At 39.2% G+C, this 21,794-nt stretch overlaps 1 protein-coding gene across 1 annotated transcript in view; it reads left to right on the top strand.

Moving 5' to 3' along the window:
* The window catches only part of METTL16 (methyltransferase 16, RNA N6-adenosine), a 79,748-nt gene that overhangs the window by 39,029 nt on the left and 18,925 nt on the right, over nucleotides 1-21,794 (top strand). Inside the window, exon 6 of the mRNA XM_059378499.1 lies at nucleotides 2,757-2,899. Within this exon, the coding sequence (XP_059234482.1) occupies nucleotides 2,757-2,899 (143 nt within the window). The remainder of the gene's footprint in view (nucleotides 1-2,756; nucleotides 2,900-21,794) is intronic.

Below are 21,794 nucleotides of genomic sequence, written 5' to 3'. Positions count from 1 at the left end.
GAGGAACCTGCTTCTCCTTCTCCCTCTGCTACTCCCCCTGCTTGTCCTTTTTCTCAAATAAATAAACAAAATCTTTTTTAAAAAAGAGAGATAATTGACTATTTAAGTTGTTGATGTTTGCAAAGATAAGAGCAAAGAATAACCTTTATTTTGGAAGCTACATCAGGATGCTTCTGGTATCAAGCACCTGAGGACTCAGTTCATATTGACTTAATAAAGGAAATTTATTGGCTTAAACATCTGAGAAATCCAGCAGCAGTGTAGTTTATGTATATATGAAGATAGATGTATAAAAGTACCTGTGCCATAAGTGTAAATTGGATTTAACAAAGTGAGCCCTCCTGTGGAACCAGAATCCAGATGAAGAAATACATTCCTTTTCGTTTCACTTTTATTGAGTCACATGCCGTACAATTCACCCACTTAAAGGGTAGAATGTAATTATTCTTAGTATATTCAAAGAGTCGTGCAACTATCATCACAATCCATTTTATTTTTTTTTTTAAACATTTTATTTATTTGACAGAGAGAGATCACAAGTAGGCAGAGAGGCAGGCAGAGAGAGAGAAGGAAGCAGGCTTCCCGCTGAGCAGAGAGCCCGATGTGGGGCTCGACCCCAGGACCCTGGGATCATGACCTGAGCCGAAGGCAGAGGCTTCAACCCACTGAGCCACCTGGGCGCCCCATCACAATCCATTTTAGATCATTTTCATCACTCCCCTTCCCGGCCCGCATCCCCATTAGTAGTTACTCTGTTTCCCACAGCTCCTAATGTCCTAGGTAAGCACCAGTCTACTTTCTGTCTTTATGGATTCTCCTGTTTGGACATTTCATGTAAATGGAATCATACAATATGTGGTCTTTTTTTACTAAGGTTCATCCATACTGTAGCATGTATCAGTACTTAGTTTCTTTTTATTGCCAGATAATATGCCATTGTATAGAAATACCACATTTTCTTATCCATTCATTCATTGATGGATGTTTGGGTTACTTTACTTTTTGGCTATTATGAATAATGCTAATGAGAGCATTTGTATACAGATGTTTATGTAGACATGCCTCCCTGATATATACCTAGGAGTGGAATTATTGGGTCAAATGGTCACTCTGTTCAGTTGTTTGAGGAACTGCCATACTGTTTTCCAAAGTGGGTGCATCATTTTTCATTCCACTGGCAGCAGTGTATGAGGGTTCCAGTTTCCAGTTTTTCCACATGCTTGTCAACACTTGTTGTTATATGTCGTCTTGATTATAGCCATCCTAGTGGGTCTGAAGTGGTATCTCATCTTGGTTTTGATGTTTATTTTTCTGATGTTTAATTATATTGAACATCTTTTTATGTGCTTATTGGCAATTTTTGTATCTTCTTTCAAGAAATCCTTTACCCATTTAAAAATTGGATTATTTTTCTCTTTATTATTACTGTAAGAATTCTTTATGTATTCTAGACACAAGTCCCTTATTAGATTTATTATTTGCAAATATTTTCTCCTGTGGGTTGTCTTTTCACTTTTTTTTTTTTTTTTAATTTATTTATTTGCGAGAGAGAGTGATAGCGAGAGCACAAGCATGGGGGGTTGTGGGGGAGTTGATCAGAAGGAGAGGGAGAAGAGGGAGAAGAGGGCTGACTCAGGGCTCAATCCCAGGACCCTGGGATCGTGACCTGGTCTGAAGGCAGGTGCTTAACCCACTGACTCACCCAGACACCTCATCTTTTCACTTTTCTTGCTATCCTTCACAGCCTAAAAGTTAAATTTCAAGGAGTACAGTTTCTCTAAGAAACCATTCTCTAAGGGGCGCCTGGGTGGCTCAGTGGGTTAAGCCTCTGCCTTTGGCTCAGGTCATGATCTCAGGGTCCTGGGATTGAGGCCTGCATCGGGCTCTCTCTGCTCAGCGGGGAGTCCGCTTCTCCCTTTCTCTGTCTGCCTCTCTGCCTACTTGTGATTTCTCTCTCTATATATATTTCAAATAAATAAATAAAATCTTTAAAAAAAAAAAAAAAAGAAACCATTCTCTAAGAAACCTAGGGGCGCCTGGGTGGCTCAGTGGGTTAAAGCCTCTCCCGTCAGCTTAGGTCATGATCCCAGTGTCCTGGGATCAAGCCCCACATCAGGCTCTCTGCTCAGTGGGGAGCCTGCTTCTCCCCCACCCCCACTCTCTGCCTGCCTCTCTGCCTACTTGTGGTCTCTCTCTCTGTCAAATAAATAAATAAAATCTTTTAAAAAAAAAAAAGAAAAGAAAGAAACCATTGTGTAATTCAAAGTCAGAAAGATTTACTCCTGTGTTTTTGAAAATAATCATGATTTTAACTTTTTTATCTAGATCTTTGCTCTTTTTTAGTTAATTTTTTAATATGATTTGAGGTAGGAGGGGATTAAATATTTAATTTTAAAAAGTGAAACCTTAAGAGTACTAGAAGAAAACACAAGTAAATATTTTTATAATCTTCGGGTACAATATTTTCTGTGTATAATACCAAGACAGAACATTAAAAAATGACATATTAGGTTACATAAAAATGGTGAAGTTTTTATATATTAAATCACAAAGATGGAAGGTGAAAAGGATCCTGAGAAGGAATATTAGTAGGAATGCAGTTGCTTAAAATATAATATTGCAATGGCTATATGATTTTTAAATCCTAGATTTAGCATAATATTTGGAAACTAAATTACATCTAATCATTCTTACTTAGAACTAGATTAGAGTCAAAGTGTACAAATTTTTCACCAGATGTCATTGTTTTTGTGCAGGGAGTAAACTCCCGAAATCCCCGGAGACCTCCACCTAGTTCCGTAAATACAGGAGGTATCACAGAAATCATGGCAGAAGGAGGTGAATTAGAGTTTGTTAAAAGGATCATCCATGACAGTTTACAACTTAAAAAAAGATTAAGGTAAGTTAGTTATTACAACACGGGACTGTTTTCTTCCTGTGTAATTCTAAAATAAACCATGTCACTTAGAGGAAATGTAATCACAGTAGTCTGAAGAATAAACAGATAAAAGTGGAAAAGGTTGCAGATTCCACAGGCTGTAAAAACCCTGTTTCTGAGGATACTCTTAGGCTTTTAATTGATTTGTGTTTCTTGTATTCCTGGATAGAAAGGAGGAAAATACTGTATGATTGTATTGCTCCCATTGGCATGGTACCATGATGGAACAAAACTGATTCAAATATGGTTTTTGATTAGAAAACAGATGGCTTCAGATCTGTCCCATCGACCAGAATAAATTTGTTGCCTAATCCTTGACGCAATTTATGTTCTTGGAATTAGTTTTCAAAACAATGACAGATGTGAGGACATTGAGCTGTCAAGAACTTAATGAAGGGAAACTGAGATCACTAACCAGTTCCAGAGGAGAGTTAAGGCTATTGCTTTTTAAAAGCTAATTATTTCGGACAACACACCTGTCATTAAGCAGCATTAGGTACTTGAAAAGTACTATTTGTCATGCGTGACTTCTCACCCTGCCAAGTGTTGTTGAAAATGATGGATAATGTGATAGTTGAAAGGTAAAAGGGTTTTTAACCCTAGGATTGTTTGGGGACATAGAGAAGATTTTTTTTTTTTAATTGTAATAAAATAACATGAAATTTATAGTTTTCACATAAAATTATACATTTTAAAGATTTTATTTATTTATTTGACAGATCACAGGTAGACAGAGAGGCAGGCAGAGAGAGAGGAGGAAGCAGGCTCCCCACTGAGCAGAGAGCCCGATGCAGGCCTCGATCCCAGGACCCTGGGATCATGACCTGAGCCGAAGGCAGAGGCTTTAACCCACTGAGCCACCCAGGTGCCCCAAAATTATACATTTTAAAGTATACAGTTAGTAGTGTTAAGTACATTTGTATTGTTAGGCACCTAATCCCCAGAACTCTTATAAAACTTAAACTCTACACATTAAACAGCAATCCCTCATTCCTCCCTTTTACCCCAACGTCTGGCAAAAAACATTCTGTGTGTCTCTGTGAATTTGATTATTCTGGGGACTTTTTATAGTGTTTGACCTTTTTGACTGGGTTCTTCAGTTAGCATAGTGTCCTCGGTGTTCATCCATGTTATAACATGCAACACAATTTCCTTCCTTTTTAAGGTTGAATAATAATATTCCATTGTATCTGTATACCACATTGTGTTTATTCATCTATCTATTGATGGATAGTACGGTTGCTTTCCCCTTTTGGCTGTTGTGAATAATGTTGCTGTGAACACAGGTGTGCAAATATATCAGATAAGACCCTAAATTTCTGTTCTTTTTTGTATAAGCCCAGTGAAATTGCCAAATAAAGAAGACTTCTTTTCTTTTGAATTTTTATGTGTTTAAAGCTGCTTATTTTACTTAAAGGCCAATTCCAAGGCAATGAATATCCTAATTTGTTAAATGTCAGTTTGTACATTTGTGGAAAGCAACTGGATTATTGGGTGGTCTGCCTTTCAGAAGATTTACACATTGTTGAAGCCAAAGGTTAATAAATTTCTGCTTTTTTTTTTTTTTTAAAGATTTTATTTATTTGACAGACAGAGATCACAAGCAGGCAGAGAGGCAGGCAGAGAGGAGGAAGCAGGCTCCCTGCTGAGCAGAGAGCCCGATGTGGGGCTCAATCCCAGGACCCTGGGATCATGACCTGAGCCAAAGGCAGAGGCTTTAACCCACTGAGCCACCCAGGCCCCCCAATAAATTTCTGCTTTAAATTGATTTCTTTAAAGACTTATTAGGGTATGAAGAAGAGAGTGGCTCAGTGGTTTGGGCTGCTGCCTTCGGCTCGGGTCATGATCTCAGGGTCCTGGGATCGAGCCCCGCATCGGGCTCCCTGCTCCGCAGGAAGCCTGCTTCCCTCTCTTTCTCTCTCTGCCTGCCTCTCTGCCTACTTGTGATCTCTGTCTGTCAAATAAATAAATAAAATCTTTAAAAAAAAAAAAGTTTGAATAATTAAAATAAGCTTAAAGGAGGTAACAAAGCACTGAAACTGAAAAGAGGTAACCAGGGCCATGTGGCTACTTAGAGTCTGATATTGGCTTTTTTTTTTTTTTTAAAGATTTTATTTATTTGCCAGAGAGAGAGCGAGTGAGCGAGCACAGGCAGGCAGAGTGGCAGCAGAGGCAGAGGGAGAAGCAGGCTCCCTGCCGAGCTAGGAGCCCTATGTGTGACTCTGTCCCAGGACGCTGGGATCATGACTCGAGCCAAAGGCAGCCGCCCAACCAAGTGAGCCACCCAGGCGTCCCTCTGCTATTGGCTTTTGAGGGGACTGAACCCAATCAGGAATATAGGGAAGGTTGCTTTCAGGAGGCTTTTAACCAATAAATTTCTTTCCTTTTTTTTTTTTTTTAAAGATTTTATTTATTGGGCGCCTGGGTGGCTCAGTGGATTAAGCCACTGCCTTCGGCTCAGGTCATGATCTCAGGGTCCTGGGATCGAGTCCCACATCGGGCTCTCTGCTCAGCAGGGAGCCTGCTTCCCTCTCTCTCTGCCTGCCTCTCTGCCTACTTGTGATCTCTGTCAAATAAATAAATAAAATCTTTTAAAAAAAATGATTTTATTTATTTATTTGTCAGAGAGAGAGGGAGAGAGAGCATGAGCGAGCACAGGCAGACAGAGTGGCAGGCTGAAGCAGAGGGAGAAGTAGGCTCCCTGCCAAGCAGAGAGCCCGATGTGGGACTCGATCCCAGGACGCTGGGATCATGACTTGAGCTGAAGGCAGCTATTTAACCAAGTGAGCCACCCAGGTGACCCTTCTTTTTTTTTTTTAAGATTTTATTTGTGTGTTTGATAGAGATTTCAAGTAGGTAGGAGAGGTAGGTGGGGTGGAAGGTGGGAAGTATACTCCCTCCTGACCAGAGCCTGATATGGGGCAGTTTCTTTAAACAGTCTTAATTTTCTTTCAACAGTCTTAATTTTCACCAGGAATAGATTCTAGCTCAAGAAACCACTTTCTTTGCTCATCCACAAGAAGCATCTTCTCATCCATTCAGGTTTTATCACGAGATTGTAGCAACTGAGTCACGTCTTCATGTTCTACTTCTAATTCTGGTTCTCTTGCTATTTCCACCACATCTGTGGTTTCTTCCTCCACTAATGTCTTAAATCCCCAAAAGTCATACATGCAGGATGGAATCAGCTTTATTTCTAAACTTTTGTTAATGTTGTTATTTTGACTTCTTCCTGTGAATCCCAGATGTTCTTAATGGAACTAGAATGCTGAATCCTTTCTAGAAGATACTCAGATAGTATACTTTGTCCAAATCCATGAGAAGAATCACTGTCTGTGACGGCTAGAGGGTTATGAAAAGAGTTTCTTTCTTTTTTTTTTTTTTAAGATTTTATTTATTTATTTGAGAGAGAGACAGTGAGAGAGAGCATGAGCGAGGAGAAGGTCAGAGAGTGAAGCAGACTCCCCATGGAGCTGGGAGCCTGATGCCAGACTCGATCGCAGGACTCCGGGATCATGACCTGAGCCAAAGGCAGTCATCCAACCAACTGAGCCACCCAGGCGTCCCTGAAAAGAAGAATTTCTTAAATACAAGATTTGAAAGTCAAAATTACTGCTTGACCCATGGGTTGCAGAGTGGATGTTGTGTTAGCAGGCATAAAAACAACATTTATCTCATCATGGTCTCCATCAGGGCTCTTGGGTTATAAGGTGCATTGTCACTGAGTAGCAGTATTTTGGAAGGAATCTTTTTCTGAGCACTAGATCTCAGCTTTAGGCTTAAAATATTCAGTAAACTATGTTGTAAACATTGTGTTGTCACCCAGGCTTTGTTCCATTTATGGAGCTCAAGCAGGGTAAATTTAGCATAATTCTTTTTTTTTTCTTTAAAGATTTTAGTTATTTATTTGATAGAGATCACAAGTAGGCAGAGAGGCAGGCAGAGAAAGAGAGGAGGAAGCAGGCTCCCCGCTGAGCAGAGAGCCTGACTCGGGGCTCAATCCCAGGACCCCGGGATCACGACCCAAGCCGAAGGCAGATGCTTTAACCCACTGAGCCACCCAAGTGCCCCAAATTTAGCATGATTCTTACCGGCCCTATGATTTTTCTGACTATTCGGAACCATGAGCATTGGCTTCCGTTTAAATCACCAGCTGCGTTGGCCCCTAACAAGAGAATCATCCTGTCCTTTGAAGCTCTCTAACTATGAAAGCCCTAGATGACAGCTTGTTTCAATATAAGATTGTTTCATCTACATGAAAAATCTGTTGTTTAATGGAGTCACCTTCATTAGTGATCTGAGCTAGATCTTCAGTAGAACTTGCTGTGGCTTCTGCATCAGCCCTTGCATTTTTATGTTATAAAAATAGCTTCTCTCCTTAAAACTTTGTGAATGAACCTCTGCTACCTTCAGGCTTTTCTTCTACAGCTTCCTCACCTTTATCAACTTTGAATAGAGTTGAAGAGAAATGGGGCCTAGCTCTGGATTAGCCTTGGTTTAAGAGAATGTTGCAGCTGGTGTTACCATCTATCCAAACCACTAAAACTTTCTCTATATCAGCAGTAAAACCATTTTCCTTTCTTATCATTCATGTGTCCACTGGCGTAGCACTTCTAATTTCCTTCACAAACTTAATTTGTATTCATAAGTTGGCTAACAGTCACAGGAACCCTAAGTTTGGGCCTGTCTTGGCTATTGAGAGACATGAACCTTCCTTTTACTTGAACACTTAGAGGCCATTGTAGGGTTGTTAATTGCTCTAATTTCAATACAGTAGTGTCTCAGGGAATAAGGAAGAGAGGGAAAGAAATGTGGAAACAGCTGGTTGATAGGGCAGTCAGAACACACACAGCAGGGATGCTTCAGTGGCTGTTCAGTATGTTGGGTGTCTGCCTTCAGATTGGGCTACAATATCAGGGTCCTGGAATCAAGCCTGAAATGGGGTTCCCTGCTTAGTAAGGAGCCTGCTCTCCCTTCCCCTCCCCCTGCTTGTGCTCTCTCTTGTTCTCTCTCTCTCTCTCTCTCAAATAAACAAATAAAATCATAAAATCACACATGTAACATTCATTGATCAAGTTCATCATCTCACATAGGTGATTCATGACACCCAAAATAATTATAACAGTACCATCACAGATCATCATAACAAATACTATACTAATGAAAATGTTTAAAATACTAGGAGAATTACCAAAATGTGACAGAGAGACACAAAGTGAGCAACAGCTATTGGAAAAATGGTGTCAGTAGAGTAGCTCATAGCAGGATTGCCGCAAATTTCAGTATGTTTAAAAAAAAAAAAAAAAAGATCTGTAACGTGCAATAAAAGGCACAATAAAATCAGGTATGCTTATATTTTGAAGCTCTGAATAAGGGACTAAAAAGTATTTTAACCCTACCATCAGTTGCTTATCCCTCTAGATTTTTTTTTATTATTATTACTGAAAAAGTGAAATAACTAAGTAGAATTTGTAACATGGGATAAAATCAGTTAAATTTGTTGGACTGATCTCAGTGATGGCACTTGGGATGCCTTATCTCCCTGTTACAATTCATGGCGCACCTAAGTGACACTCAGCAGCACCTGCAGTATGTTTTTTTTTTTTTTTTAAACGATTTTATTTATTTATTTATTTATTTGTCAGAGAGAGAGAGAGAGCGGGAGCATGCAAGCGCGAGCGCACAACAAGGCAGAGTGGCAGGCAGGAATGTTTGTCATCCTGCCGTTCATGTTTTGTGCCTGTGACTTGAGCTTACTTCATAGCATTTTCTTCTCTCTTCACTTATTTATTTTTTACTTACTTGACAGAGAGAGAGAGGGTACAAGTAGGCCGAACAGCAGGCAGAGGGAGAAGAAGAAACAGACTTTCCACCGAGCAGAGAGCCTGATGCAGGGCTCAGTTCCAGGACCCCAGGACCATGACCTGAGCCGAAGGCAGATGCTCAACTGACTGAGCCACCCAGGCACCCCAGCATTTTCTTTTTTAGAGACTCACTCACCAAAGCTTCTAAATAGATCAGCAGATGGGGCGTCCGGGTGGCTCCATGGGTTAAAGCCTCTGCCTTCGGCGTGGGCGGTGATCCTGGGGTCCTGGGATTGAGCCCCGAGTCGGGCTCTCTGCTCAGTGGAGAGCCTGCTTCCTCTTCTCTCTCTCTCTGCCTGTCTCTCTGCCTGCTTGTGATCTCTCTCTGTCAAATAAATAAATAAAATCTTTAAAAAAAAAAAAAGATTAGCAGTCTTGGTCATACTCCTCATGGTCTGAATTCCAGTCTTGTCATTGGTTATTAGGTCTGTAGCTGATGCCCTTTATTACAGTTATTTTTTGATTTTTCCAGGAACCAGAGATCTGTATCTGGCAAAGTTCTAACTTAATACAGATTTCACCATTTTTCCTCTTTTTGCTTATTTCTTTCTGATCCCTACTCCTCTATCAGATGGTAAATATTACTTGGGTTTGTATATACTCTACATATTTGGTGATGGGCAATAAATTGAATAATCTGTGCCTTTTGAATGTGATTCTTGGACTTAAATTTTGTTTTCTTATCAGTAAAATGGGATAATAATAGCTACTTCATAATAGTTACCTGACACCTCATAGGGTGGTTATAGAACTAAATGAACACATATTTGATATGATGAATATCAAATAGGGTCATCTCAACTCTTGACTCTCCTAGGAATTCAGTAGATTTACATGCTATGGTCCATGTGTTGAAAGGATTTTAGAAGTACTTTGTTGTTTTAATAAAGAGCTCCCCTTCTCCTCTTGTTTATTTTTTTTATTTTTAAGATTATATTTATTTGAGAGAGAGCACTAGCATGGGTTGAGGGAGAAGGGAGAAACAGGCTCCTTGCTGAGCAGGGAACCCACTGCAGGGCTCGATGCCAGGATCCCAGGTTCACGACCTGAGCCAAAGGCAAACACTTAACCAACTGAGCCACCCAGGCATCCCTCCCCTTTTCCTTTTTTAAAGTAGGTGCTAGTAGAGTTATGGGGTACTATAAGTAGTACTTTCAGGGAATAATTATAAATTTTATAACTGAGCTTTTAATCATTTCTTCAGTGGAAAGGCTCCATTTTACTATAAATTTTGACTTGCCCTTATAAAAGGGTAAGCCACTTGATTTTTCTTGTCTATGAGGTTGGGATAATACCTCTTACAGTTGTTCAGAAATGAAGAGAAATTACATAATATTTCTTTCCTTTTTTTAAAAAAAGATTGATTGGTCAGGTTGCCTGGGTGGCTCAGTGGGTTGAGCCTCTGCCTTCAGCTCAGGTCATGATCTCAGGGTCCTGGGATCGAGTTCCACATTGGGCTTTCTGCTCGGCGGAGAGACTGCTTCCCCCTTTCTCTCTGCCTTCCTCTCTGATAACTTATGATCTCTCTGTGTCGAATAAATTTTAAAAAATCTTTAAAAAAACCCAAAAAGATTGGTTGATTGATTTTAGAGAGTGTGCACAAGTAGTGGGAAGGACGAAGGGAGAGAGACAATCTCTCAAGCAGACTCTCTGCTGAATATGGAGCCTGACATGGGGCTCAGTCTCCCAACCCCAAGATCATGATCTGAGCCGAAACCAAGAGTTGGACACAGTTGACTGAGCCACCCAGAGGCCTTTATAATTTTAATCTCTTAAAATAATCACACTTAAAGAAAATTAGAAAATGGAGAAAACATTGATCTCAGCACATTGACACAACTGTTAGCTTAATTTGGGTGCATTTCCTGCCAGTTTCTGCTTTTTTCATTCATATGGTTTTAATCATGAATACCAGTAGTTTTGTGTTCTGCTTTTGTTTTTAATTTCACTTTTTTAATTCCTTTGTTTCCTTGTGGTTAATGGTATGTGGTAATTTTAAACAGCTTGGCAACAGTCCATAATTAAGTAATTCCTTATTATTGGGCATTATATTCTTTTTTTCATTGTCTCATTTGTTACTAAACTGCCACAGATAAATCTAATGAGTCTATTATTGTGGGTGGCTGTCTTTGACCTCTGGTTTCATCTTTTTTTTAAACTTTTTTTTTTTAATTTTTTTTTTTTTTTTTTGACAGACAGAGATCACAAGTAGGCAGAGAGAGAGAGAGAGAGGAGGAAGCAGGCTCCCTGCTGAGCAGAGAGCCTGATGCAGGGCTCGATCCCAGGGTCCTGGGATCATGACCTGAGCCGAAGGCAGAGGCTTTAACCCACTGAGCCACCCAGGCGCCCCTGGTTTCATCGTTGATTGGGACCAACCCAGGGTTGCAAATCAATAAAAGTGTTTTTTGGTTGTCATTAGAAAGAAATGCACCCATTGCTCCAGTGAACCAGCTCACTACACAGATAAAGAAGGTAGAAATGTATTGGGGAATAGATAGTATATGAGTCTCTTCTCCAGGTAGAAGAGCTTTTTTCTCAATTTAAACCTAAAAGAGTATTTCTTTCTTTTTCTTTAAAAGATTTTTATTTATTTATTTATTTATTTGACAGAGATCATAAGTAGGCAGAGAGGCAGGCCTGGAGAGAGGAGGAAGCAGGCTCCCCGCTGAGCAGAGAGCCTAATGCGGGGCTCGGTCCCAGGACCCAGGATCATGATCTGAGCTGAAGGCAGAGGCTTTAACCCACTAAGCCACCCAAGTGCCCCTAAAAGAGTATTTCTTAATTGTGAGGTGCACAGGAGGCAGATGGTGGTTTTGATTGTTTCCTTCCTACTAAAGTAGGATGATGAAGAATAAGTAGCTTGAAGGATAAGGGGCTCCTTTATTTATTTTTTTAAGTAATTAGGTTATGTACTTTTCATCACCTTAATTTAGGTATCATAGTTTAATTCCCTTTCAAGTTTGAAGTGGGAGAGCATCATTGATTGGTGACTGCTCTGAGGTCTTAGGGAGAAAAGGTTGAATCTGGTTGCTCATGTTATCTGTATCAGTTTTTATGGCATATCCACCTATAGTAGGTAGTCACTGGTTAGTTCTGCTTTAAATGGTCAAAAGAGAGTTGTTACCATAAAAAGGGCATGTGTTTTTAGTTCATCAAGCAATTACAAAAAAGAATACCCAGGGGCTCCTGTGTGGCTCAGTTGGTTAAGTGTCTACCTTTGACTCAGGTCATGGTCTCAGCATCCTGGCATCAACCCCACATCAAGCCCTGTGCTGGGCTTCATGCTCGGTCGGGAGTCTGCTTCTCCCTATCCCTCTGCCCATTCCCACGCTCATGCACTTCCTCAAATAAATAAATAAAATGTTTAAAAATTTTTAAATACAAAGGAATGCCAAAGAATGAAAAGTGCTGGCCCCACTACCTTGAAGAATCTTCTTACAGTGTTTCTTGTAAAAATGTGTGAATAATTAAAACTGCTTTTTAAGACAAAGATAGAGGCATGCCATGGTGGCTCAGTCATTCAGCATCTGCTTTTGACTCAAGTCATGGTCCCAGTTCCTGGGATTGAGCCCCATAGGCCCCTTGCTCAGCAGGGAGCCTGCTTCTCCCTTTGCCTGCTGCTCTCCCTGCTTGTGCTCATACTCTCATTCTCTCTTTCTGACAAATAAATAAAAATATTAAAAGAAAAACATGGAATAAACTATTTTTTTTAGCTGCACAGATTTGTAATTTATGGTAGTTTAAATACTCAATTTTGAGATTGGGTGGACATTAGGGCTGCTCTGCTACATGTCTAGGGGTATTTATTCTGATAAATTGGTAGAGGCAGCAAAATGTTAAGTTCTACAACTAGAGAAGTTTTTGAACTGTGCTCATAGCCACTTAAATTGCAAAGCTCTGCTTTTATTTATTTTTCTATATTACACTTCAGTTTAAAGTTTGGTATTTTAAAATAACCAATCCTGGGGCGTGTGCTTGGCTCAGTTGGTTAAATGTCTGCCTTCAGCTCAGGTAATGATCTCAGGGTCCTAGGATCAGCCCTACATCGGGCTCTTTGCTCAGTGGGGAGCCTGCTTCTCTCTCTGCCCCTCCCCACTGCTCATGCCCACATGCACAAACATGTACGCGCGCTCTCTCTCTCTCTCTCAAATAAATACATAGTCTTTTTAAAAACTAAAATAACAGGTCGCCTTGGTGGCTCAGTGGGTTAAATTTGGCTCAGGTCACGATCCCAGGGTACTGGGATTGAGCCCAGCATTGGGCTCTCTGCTCAGCCGGGAGCCTGCGCCCCCCGCCCCCCACCCCCATCTCTCTCTGCCGGCCTCTCTGCCTACTTGTGATCTGTCTGTCAAATAAATAAGTAAAATCTAAAAAAAATAATAATAATAAAATAAAATAAAATAACCAATCCCCACTAAAAAGAACTAGGCCCTTTGGAGAAATGGGTGATTCCAGTGCTGGATACGGATAAGCTTAAGAGCCTGGAATGTCTTACAAGACCAAAGGATAAGCAAGTGCTCAAAATATGACATCAAAAGGATATAGGGGGCTCCTGGGTGGCTCAGTGGGCTAAAGCCTCTGCCTTCAGCTCAGGTCATGATCTCAGGGTCTTGGGATCGAACCCTGCATCAAGCTCTCTCCTTAGCAGGGAGCCTGCTTTCCCTTCTCTCTCTCTCCCTGCCTGCCTCTCTGCCTACTTGTGATCTTTGTCTATCAAATAAATAAATAATCTTTAAAAAAAAAAAAGGATATAGGAGCCAGCTCCAGCCAAATCTGGGACAATATGATTTCATAATAAATAATGGCAATAATGGGTTTTAAGCCTTTAAATAAAATAAGCAAAGAGGAGAGAGGAAAAGTTCTTTGTTACAATAGAATGCTAACTAATACATGTAGAAAAACTAATAAAGTTAGAAAAATCACCATTTTGCCATCATTATTATAATAACTGATTACTAAAAGATTAATAGTGGAAAATTTGAGAAGGACCAGGATGTTAATAGTTTCAGAGTATCTCCCCACAGATGACTTATTATCACAAAGAAATAGGGTAACTTTACAGTAGAGAAGTCTGGAGGATCCCACCTCAAGCAAGTGATCATTTTCTGATCCACAGCACCCAGAAGGACACTGTAGTGCTCTCTTCTTTATGCCCAGCGTGTATAGCTTCAACGTAACTCTGAGGAAGCTTAAAGACAAACGAACTTGGAGGAGTTTTGTAAAATATTTCTTCAGAAATATAAAGGTCATGGAAGTTTAAAAAAAAAAAATGGCTTAGTGAGGAACTGTTCCAGATTGAAGGAGACTAAAGAGATTTGACACATAAATGAAATGCAGGATCTTAGATTGGATCTTGCATCAGGGGAGAAAATTGCCATGAAGGACATTATTGGAGTAATTGGTGAAATTTGAAAATGGACTGTATTCTCGATAATAAATGGTACTCTGTGAGTGTTAAATGTTCTGTGATTTCATAATTGTTTCATAATTGTTCTGTGATTTTGAAGGAGAATGTCGTTGTTTTTAAAATGTACATGCCAAAATACTTAGGGTGAAAGGGACATGCATGAGGTCTGTATCTAAGTCTCACATGGTTTAAAAAAACACAGTGGGGCACCTGGGTCGCTCACTTGAGCATCTGCCTTCGGCTCAGGTCATGATCCCAGAGCCCTGGGATCGAGAGCCCCATATTGGGCACTCTGCTCCGTAGGGAGTCTGCTTCTCCCTCTCCCCACACCCCCACCACCTGCTGCTCTCCTGATTGTGCTCTCTCTATCAAGTAAATCTTAAAAAAAAAAAAAAAAAAACAAAAAAAAACTAGAGCAAACAAATGGAGGAAACTGTTGATTGAAGAATCAGGGTGAAGACTATACTGGAATCATTTGTACTAATCTTGTAACTCTTCTGTACACTTGAAATTATTTCAAAATAATTTTTCTTGAAAGCTGCTGTCTCAGAGGAATTAATAAATGCTGTAATGAGTAGAGTGCTACTTTCATCATTAAAATAGTATAATGGGTTCAGAGTCTCCCGGGTAACTAGATCTTCCTTTTGTTCATTTTTTTCCTACTTGCATTTTGATTAGTTGTCACAAGATGTCTGTTGAGAGTTGCTTGGACCTAATGGGTAGGCATTTTTTGGAAGTGAAGTCAACTCAATTTTAATACACCCTGTTACTTCTGCTTTTCCTGTAAGAAATATAAATGCTGCAGAAAAGTTACTAATGAGATTAAATCTTAAAAGACTCACAATGCAGTATTCAGCTTACAACAAGGGTTAAAAGAAACGTGAACTTTCCCAAGTTATTATTAACTACCAAGGACATATTTAACTGTTAGAAAACTTACTTTTATAAATACTTTCTTTCATTTCCTGAGGAAATGTATACTACCTTTCTTTTGTCTCTGTTTTGGGCTATTTCTTGGTTTCTGGTGATTCTGATCTAGTCTGTTCAGGAATGCTGATTTTATTTATTTTATCTTTTTTTTTTTTTTTAAGATTTATTTATTTATTTATTTATTTGCCAGAGAGAGAGAGAGAGCGCGCACAGGCAGGCAGAGTGGCAGCAGAGGCAGAGGGAGAAGCAGGCTCCCCGCCGAGCAAGGAGCCCGATGTGGGACTTGTTCCCAGGACCCTGGGATCATGACCTGAGCCAAAGGCAGCTGCTTAACCAACTGAGCCACCCAGGCGTCCCAGGAATGCTGATTTTAAAGGAGAGGTGTTAACGTATTGTATACTGTTACTGTGTGAACACTAATTGCTCTTAATTTCTTCTTTCTTCCTTGTTCCTAATATGCCAAAGGCTTTGAATTCCTGGTTAATGATTTCTCTGTTAATATACTCTGGTCTTAAAGGGAGCGTATTGTTTTTGTATCAGGCATTTTAAAACTACCAAATGAAATTGATTATGCTCAAAGTAAAATTACCCAGGGTTGTTTAAAGTAGTTTAGATAAAACAGTTATTTGTGACTAAGCAAAAATGGGGCAGTCACCTGCTTGAATCCACAAACAAAGAAAACAAAATATTGGTTAGTGCAAACTATTTCTGTAGCAATATACTAGTATTTCTCATACTTGTATAAACAATGAGATTTTTATTTATATTACTTAATGTATTAAGTTGGAACCATATGAAACTGCCAGTGTATTTACAGTACAAAGCCAGACACAAAAATATTCTGTTTAAGTGCATTTATATAAGTCTGGAACAGGCAAAACTATTAAGATAGAATGACCAGTGGTCACTAGAGGCTGGGGTAGGGGGAGGAAAGAATGCTGCAGGGCACTGGGAAAATTTATAGGGTGTTGTAAATGTTTTCTATCTTGATTGTGGAAGTGGTAATGTACACATTTGTCAAAACTCATTGAATTATATACTTAAAATTAGAGAATTTTACTACATATGCTATATCTTGATAAAACTGGTATAAATACAAAAATTCATGTTTCTTATATCTTTGCTGTCATTCATTTATACATATATATTTATAAGCATACATAATCAAATACATTGTTGGTATTGTTATCTTTAACAAACAGTTACCTATTAATTAAGAATTTTTAAAGTTTTGAAAAATAATGAAAAAAAAAAGTGTTTTGGGAGTTCTGGGTGGCCCAGCCAGTTTAGTGTCTGCCTTAGCTCAGGTCATGATCCTGAGATTCTGGGATCAAGCCCCACTCAGCAGAGAGTCTGCTTCTACCCCTGCCCCTCTCCCTCATGCTCATGTGTGCTCGCTCTCTTGCTCTCTCAAGTAAATAAATAACTTAAGTAAATAGATTTTTAAAATATTTTTTTGAAAAAATAAAGTTTATATATTTTTTTTTATGTTCACTTATTTCTTCTCCCTTGTTCTTCATTTTTTAAAATTAACATATAATGTATTATTTGTTTTAGGGGTACAGATCTGTGATTCATCAGTCTTACACATTTCACAGCACTCACCATAGCACATAACCTCCCTACTGTCACCCAGCCACCCCATCCCTCTGCCCCCCACTCCATTCCAACGATCTTCAGTTTGTTTCCTGAGATTGAGAGTCTCTTACGGTTTGTCTCCCTCTATGGGTTCGTCTTGTTTTGTTTTTTCCTCCCTTCCCCTACGATCCTTTGTCTTGTTTCTTAAATTTCCTCATATCAGTGAGATCATATAATTATCTTTCTCTGGTTGACTTTTTTCTTTCTTTTTTTTTTTTTAAGATTTTATTTATTTATTTATTTGACAGAGAGAGATCACAAACAGATGGAGAGGCAGGCAGAGAGGGAAATAGAGGGAAGCAGGGTCCCTGCTGAGCAGAGAGCCTGATGTGGGACTCGATCCCAGGACCCTGAGATCATGACCTGAGACGAAGGCAGTGGCTTAATGCACTGAGCCACCCAGGCGCCCCTGATTGACTTATTTCACTTAACATAATACCCTCTAGTTCCGTCCCTGTTGTTGGAAATGGCAAGATTTCGTTTTTCTTTTCTTTCTTTTCTTTTTTCTTTCTTTTTTTGGTAAACGTCTAAGTTTCTGACCCGATACCACTTTCCTTCTTGTAAGGTCTTGTAAATATCAAGAGAAGTTCTCTAGAGAAGGAACTGGCAGCAAATTACTTCAATTTCTGATTGAGGAAGTCTTAGTTTGCCTTTGCTTTTGAAGGTCAGTTTTGCAGGGTATAGAATTCTAGGTTGGTTGGATTTTTTTCCTCTTAACATATTAAATATTTCACTGCACTCTATTCTTTTTTTTTTTTTTTAAGATTATTTATTTATTTATTATTTGACAAGCAGAGATTACTAGTAGGCAGAGAGGCAGGCAGAGAGAGAGGAGGAAGCAGGCTCTCTGCTGAGCAGAGAGCCCAATGCAGGGCTCGATCTCAGGACCCTGGGATCATGACCGGAGCTGAAGACAGAGGCTTTAACCCACTGAGCCACCCAGGCTCCCCACTGCACTCTATTCTTGCTTGCATTTTTTTTTTTTTTTAAGATTTTATTTATTTGTCAGAGAGAATGAACAAGCAGGGGGAGCAGCAGGCAGCGGAAGAAGCAGACTCCCCACTGAACAAGGAGCCGATGTGGGACTTGATCTCGGGAGCCTGGGATCATGATATGAGCCAAAGGCAGATGCTTAACTGATTGAGCCACCCTGGAGCCCCATGGTTTCTTAAGAGAAATTTGATATAATTCTTTCCTTTGTTCCTCTATAAATAATGTAGCTTTCCCCCTCTGGCTCCTTCAGGATTGTTTATGTTTGATTTTTCCATATTTTGAAAATCATGTGCCTTAGGTATAATTTTTTTTTGGCATTTTGCCTTCTCAGTGATCTCTTAGTTTCCTGAATTTGTGATTTGGTATCTGACATTAATTTGAGGGAAATTCTCAGTCATTATTGTTTCAAATATTTTTTCTGTGCCTTTCTTTTCCTTTTGGTATTCCAGTCACACATATTTTACACATTTTGTAGTTGTCCCACAGTTCCTGGATATTCTTTTACGGTTTTTTTGTTGCTGTTTTTTATTTTCCTATGCCTTTTTTCTTTGCATTTCACTTTTGGCAGTTTCTATTGAGATAATCCTCAGTCTCAGAGATTCTTTGTTCAGCTGTGTCCAGTCTCCTGAATGAGCCCGTCAAAGGCAGTATTTCTTTCTGTTACAGTGTTTTTGACCTCTAGCATTTCTTTTTGGTTCTTTTTAGAATTTCCATCTCTCTGCTTAAATAGCCCATCTGTTTTTGCATGCTTTCTGATTTATCCATTAGAGCCCTTTAGCATGTTTAAAAAAAAAAAAAAGATTTTATTTATTTGTCCGAGAGGGAGCTCACACACAAGCAGGGCGATGTGACAGGCAGAGGGAGAAGCAGGTTCCCTGCTGAGCAACGAGCCTGATGTAGGACTTGAATCCAGGACCCTGGGACTAAGGCAGACACTTAACCAACTGAACAACTCCTGTGTCCCAGGCCTAAGCATCTTAATCATAATTGTTTTAAATTCCTAGTCTGATTACTCCAGCATTCTTGCCATATATGGTTCTGATGCTAGCTCTGTGTCTTCAGAGTGTTTTTTGCCTTTGAGTATGTTTTGTAATTTTTTTCTTAATAGAAGGACATAATATACTGGGTAAAAGAACTGCTATAAATATAAATAGGCCTTTGTAATCTGGTGGTGATGTGTGGGGAGAGGGAAACATGTCCTCTGAGTAGGTCTTGGTCTTTTAGTGAGCCTGTGCCTCTGGATTGTGAACTCCACACATACCTCCTTCCCCCTCCTTTGTTGGGACAGGATTGCTAGAGTGGGCTCGAGTTGAATGATGCCATTCTTCTAGGTCAGTTAGGTTCTCATAATACCCCAAGAGGCTAGGATCTGGTTAAGTAGTTTCTGTTGAGGTCAGGCCTTGTTAAGAACAGGATGCTCTAACCTATTTCAGAATTACCCCTTTTTCCCTTTCCGTGCTGGAAGCACAGAGATTTCTTTTCTCCCATATTCATTGTGAGAACCTGGTCAAGCTCCTGGAGGTACTAGTCACAGAAGTGTGGGGTCCTAATGATGGGGTCTTCCTCGGGTTTTTATTCTTCCGACTTGTCAGTGCTGAATCTCCAGCAATTTGTCAGTTAGAATTCGGGTTTCCCTAGCTTAGCAGTGATTCCCAGGGTGGTTTTGCTTTTAGATTTCTGCTCTAGGGAGTTGTGGTTCTTTGTATTCACTTGTTGGTCTCTCTAATTTTAGAGGCAGTTCTTTCCCCTTTGAGTTGCTTCTGTGAATGATCTAGGAAGAGTTACTAGCTTTTCAGATGGCTAGGCTTTTTACTTAAAGTGTATAGTGACTTCCAACTTCTTATATGTTGGACTAGAAACTAGAAGTCTCCCTATATATCTCTTTCTATGTGTTTATTAAGGAGTTCCTTATATATGCTGGATACAAGCCCTTTATCAGATGTGTTTTGCAAGTATTTCTTCCCAGTGTGGTTTGCCTTTTTATTTTTATAACAGTGTCTTTTGAAAGTAAGCTTTGGGTACCTTGGTTTAAAATCAGCTGTTCGGGATGCATGGGTGGCTCAGTTGGTTAAGCAGCTGCTCAGGTCATGATCCCAGCATTCTGGGATCGAGTCCCACAACGGGCTCCTTGCTCAGCAGGGAGCCTGCTTCTCTCTCTGCCTCTGCCTGCATTTCTGCCTGCCTGTTCTCTCTCTCTCTCTCTCTCTCTCTGACAAATAAATAAATAATCTTAATTTAAAAAATAAAATTTAAAAAAATCAGCTGATCATATAAGTGAGTATTTCTGGACTACATTCCATTCTCTTGATCTGTATGTCTATATTTATGTCATTACCATACTGTCTTGATATCAGAGCTTTATAGTAAATCTTGAATTCAGTAGTGTAGGTCCTCTGATTTTGTTGTTCTTTTTCAAAAAGTTATTTTGGCCTGGGTGGCTCATTTGATTAAGCAGCTTTCTTTGGCTCAGGTCATGATCTTAGGGTACTGGGATCAAGCCCCGCATCAGGCTCCCTGCTCAGCAAAATCTGCTTCTCCCTCACCCTCTGTCTGCTGCTCTGCCTACTTCTGCTCGCTTGCTTGCTCTCTCTCTCTATCAAATAAAGAAATAAAATCAAAAGAAAAAAAAAAGAAAAAATTGTTTTGGCAATTTGAAATCTTTTATTTTTGTATAACTTTTAGAATTGGTTTCTATGAAAAAGCCTACTGGGATTTTGGTTGGGACTTTATTGATTTTATAGATCAAATTGGAAAGAACTGATTGCTTAACAACATTAAATCTTACATCCCAACATGGTGTAGCTCTTCATTTATTTGGATCTTAGAATTCTTTCAGCAGTGTTTGATGGTTTTATTGCACATATTATGTTAATTTTATTCCTAAGTATTTCATATATTTTGAAGCTATTGTAAATTGAATTTTTAAATTTTAATTTCTAGTTTACAGAAATACAGTTGATTTTATATTGAGCTTTTATTCTGTGACCTTTCTGAATTTATTTATTCTAGTAGCTTTTCCCTAGATTTCAAAGAATTTTCTACATAGATGATCATGTCTTCTGTTTAAAGAGACTGTTTTCTTTCTTGTCAGTCCACATGCATTTTGTCACTTCATTGTATCAACTAGAATCTCTAGTATAATTTTGAATAGAAGTGGAGGGTGGACATCATTCCTGGTGTCATCATACTTTTAAACATTTTATGTAAGATTTAAATGTTTAAGGAAACTATGATTCTCTTGTTACTTTTTTTAGTTGATTATTATTATATCCCTTTTCTGAAATACCACTTAATGTGTGTTGCTTTATAGTGTCCCACAGGTCACATGGGCTGTGGTTCCCCCCCGCCAATCATCTTTTCCTGCAGTGTGCTTTATTTTATATAGTTTCTTTTTTTTTTTTTAATTTTATTTTTATTTATTTGACAGACAGAGATCACAAGTAGGCAGAGAGGCAGGCAGAGAGAGGAAGGGAAGCAGGCTCCCTGCTGAGCAGAGAGCCTGATGTAGGACTCGATCCCAAGACCCTGAGATCATGGCCTGAGCCAAAGGCAGTGGCTTAACCCACTGAGCCACCCAGGTGCCCCCTATTTTGTATAGTTTCTGTTGCTTTTTTTTTTTTTTTTTTAATAGTTTCAGGTCTTTTCTTTTGCAGAGTCTAATATGTTGTTAATCCTATCCAGTGAATTTTTCATTTTAGGTACCATAACTTTCATGTCTAGAAGTTCCATTTGGTTGGTTTTTATATCTTCCCTCATGCTCCTCACCATGTCTGTGTTTTGTTATGGAACATATTTCTAAGAGTTGTTTTAATGTCCATCATCTGCTCATTTCATCCATCTCTTATTTCTTGATCTGTTTCTAATGATTGATTTTTTTTATTCTGGTTGCAGGTCATTATCCTGCCTCTTTTACAAACATCTGGTCATTTTTTATTGGATGCTAGACATTGCAAATCTTATATTTTGGGGTATTGTATTTCATTGTGTTCCTTTAAAGAATGTCAGATTTTGATGCTTACTTAAG

This window comes from Mustela nigripes, chromosome 16, assembly GCF_022355385.1.
Source record: "Mustela nigripes isolate SB6536 chromosome 16, MUSNIG.SB6536, whole genome shotgun sequence".
Taxonomy (NCBI): domain Eukaryota; kingdom Metazoa; phylum Chordata; class Mammalia; order Carnivora; family Mustelidae; genus Mustela; species Mustela nigripes.
The sequence above is the reverse complement of the archived record's forward strand: the minus strand, read 5'-3'. Positions and strand labels throughout refer to the sequence as shown.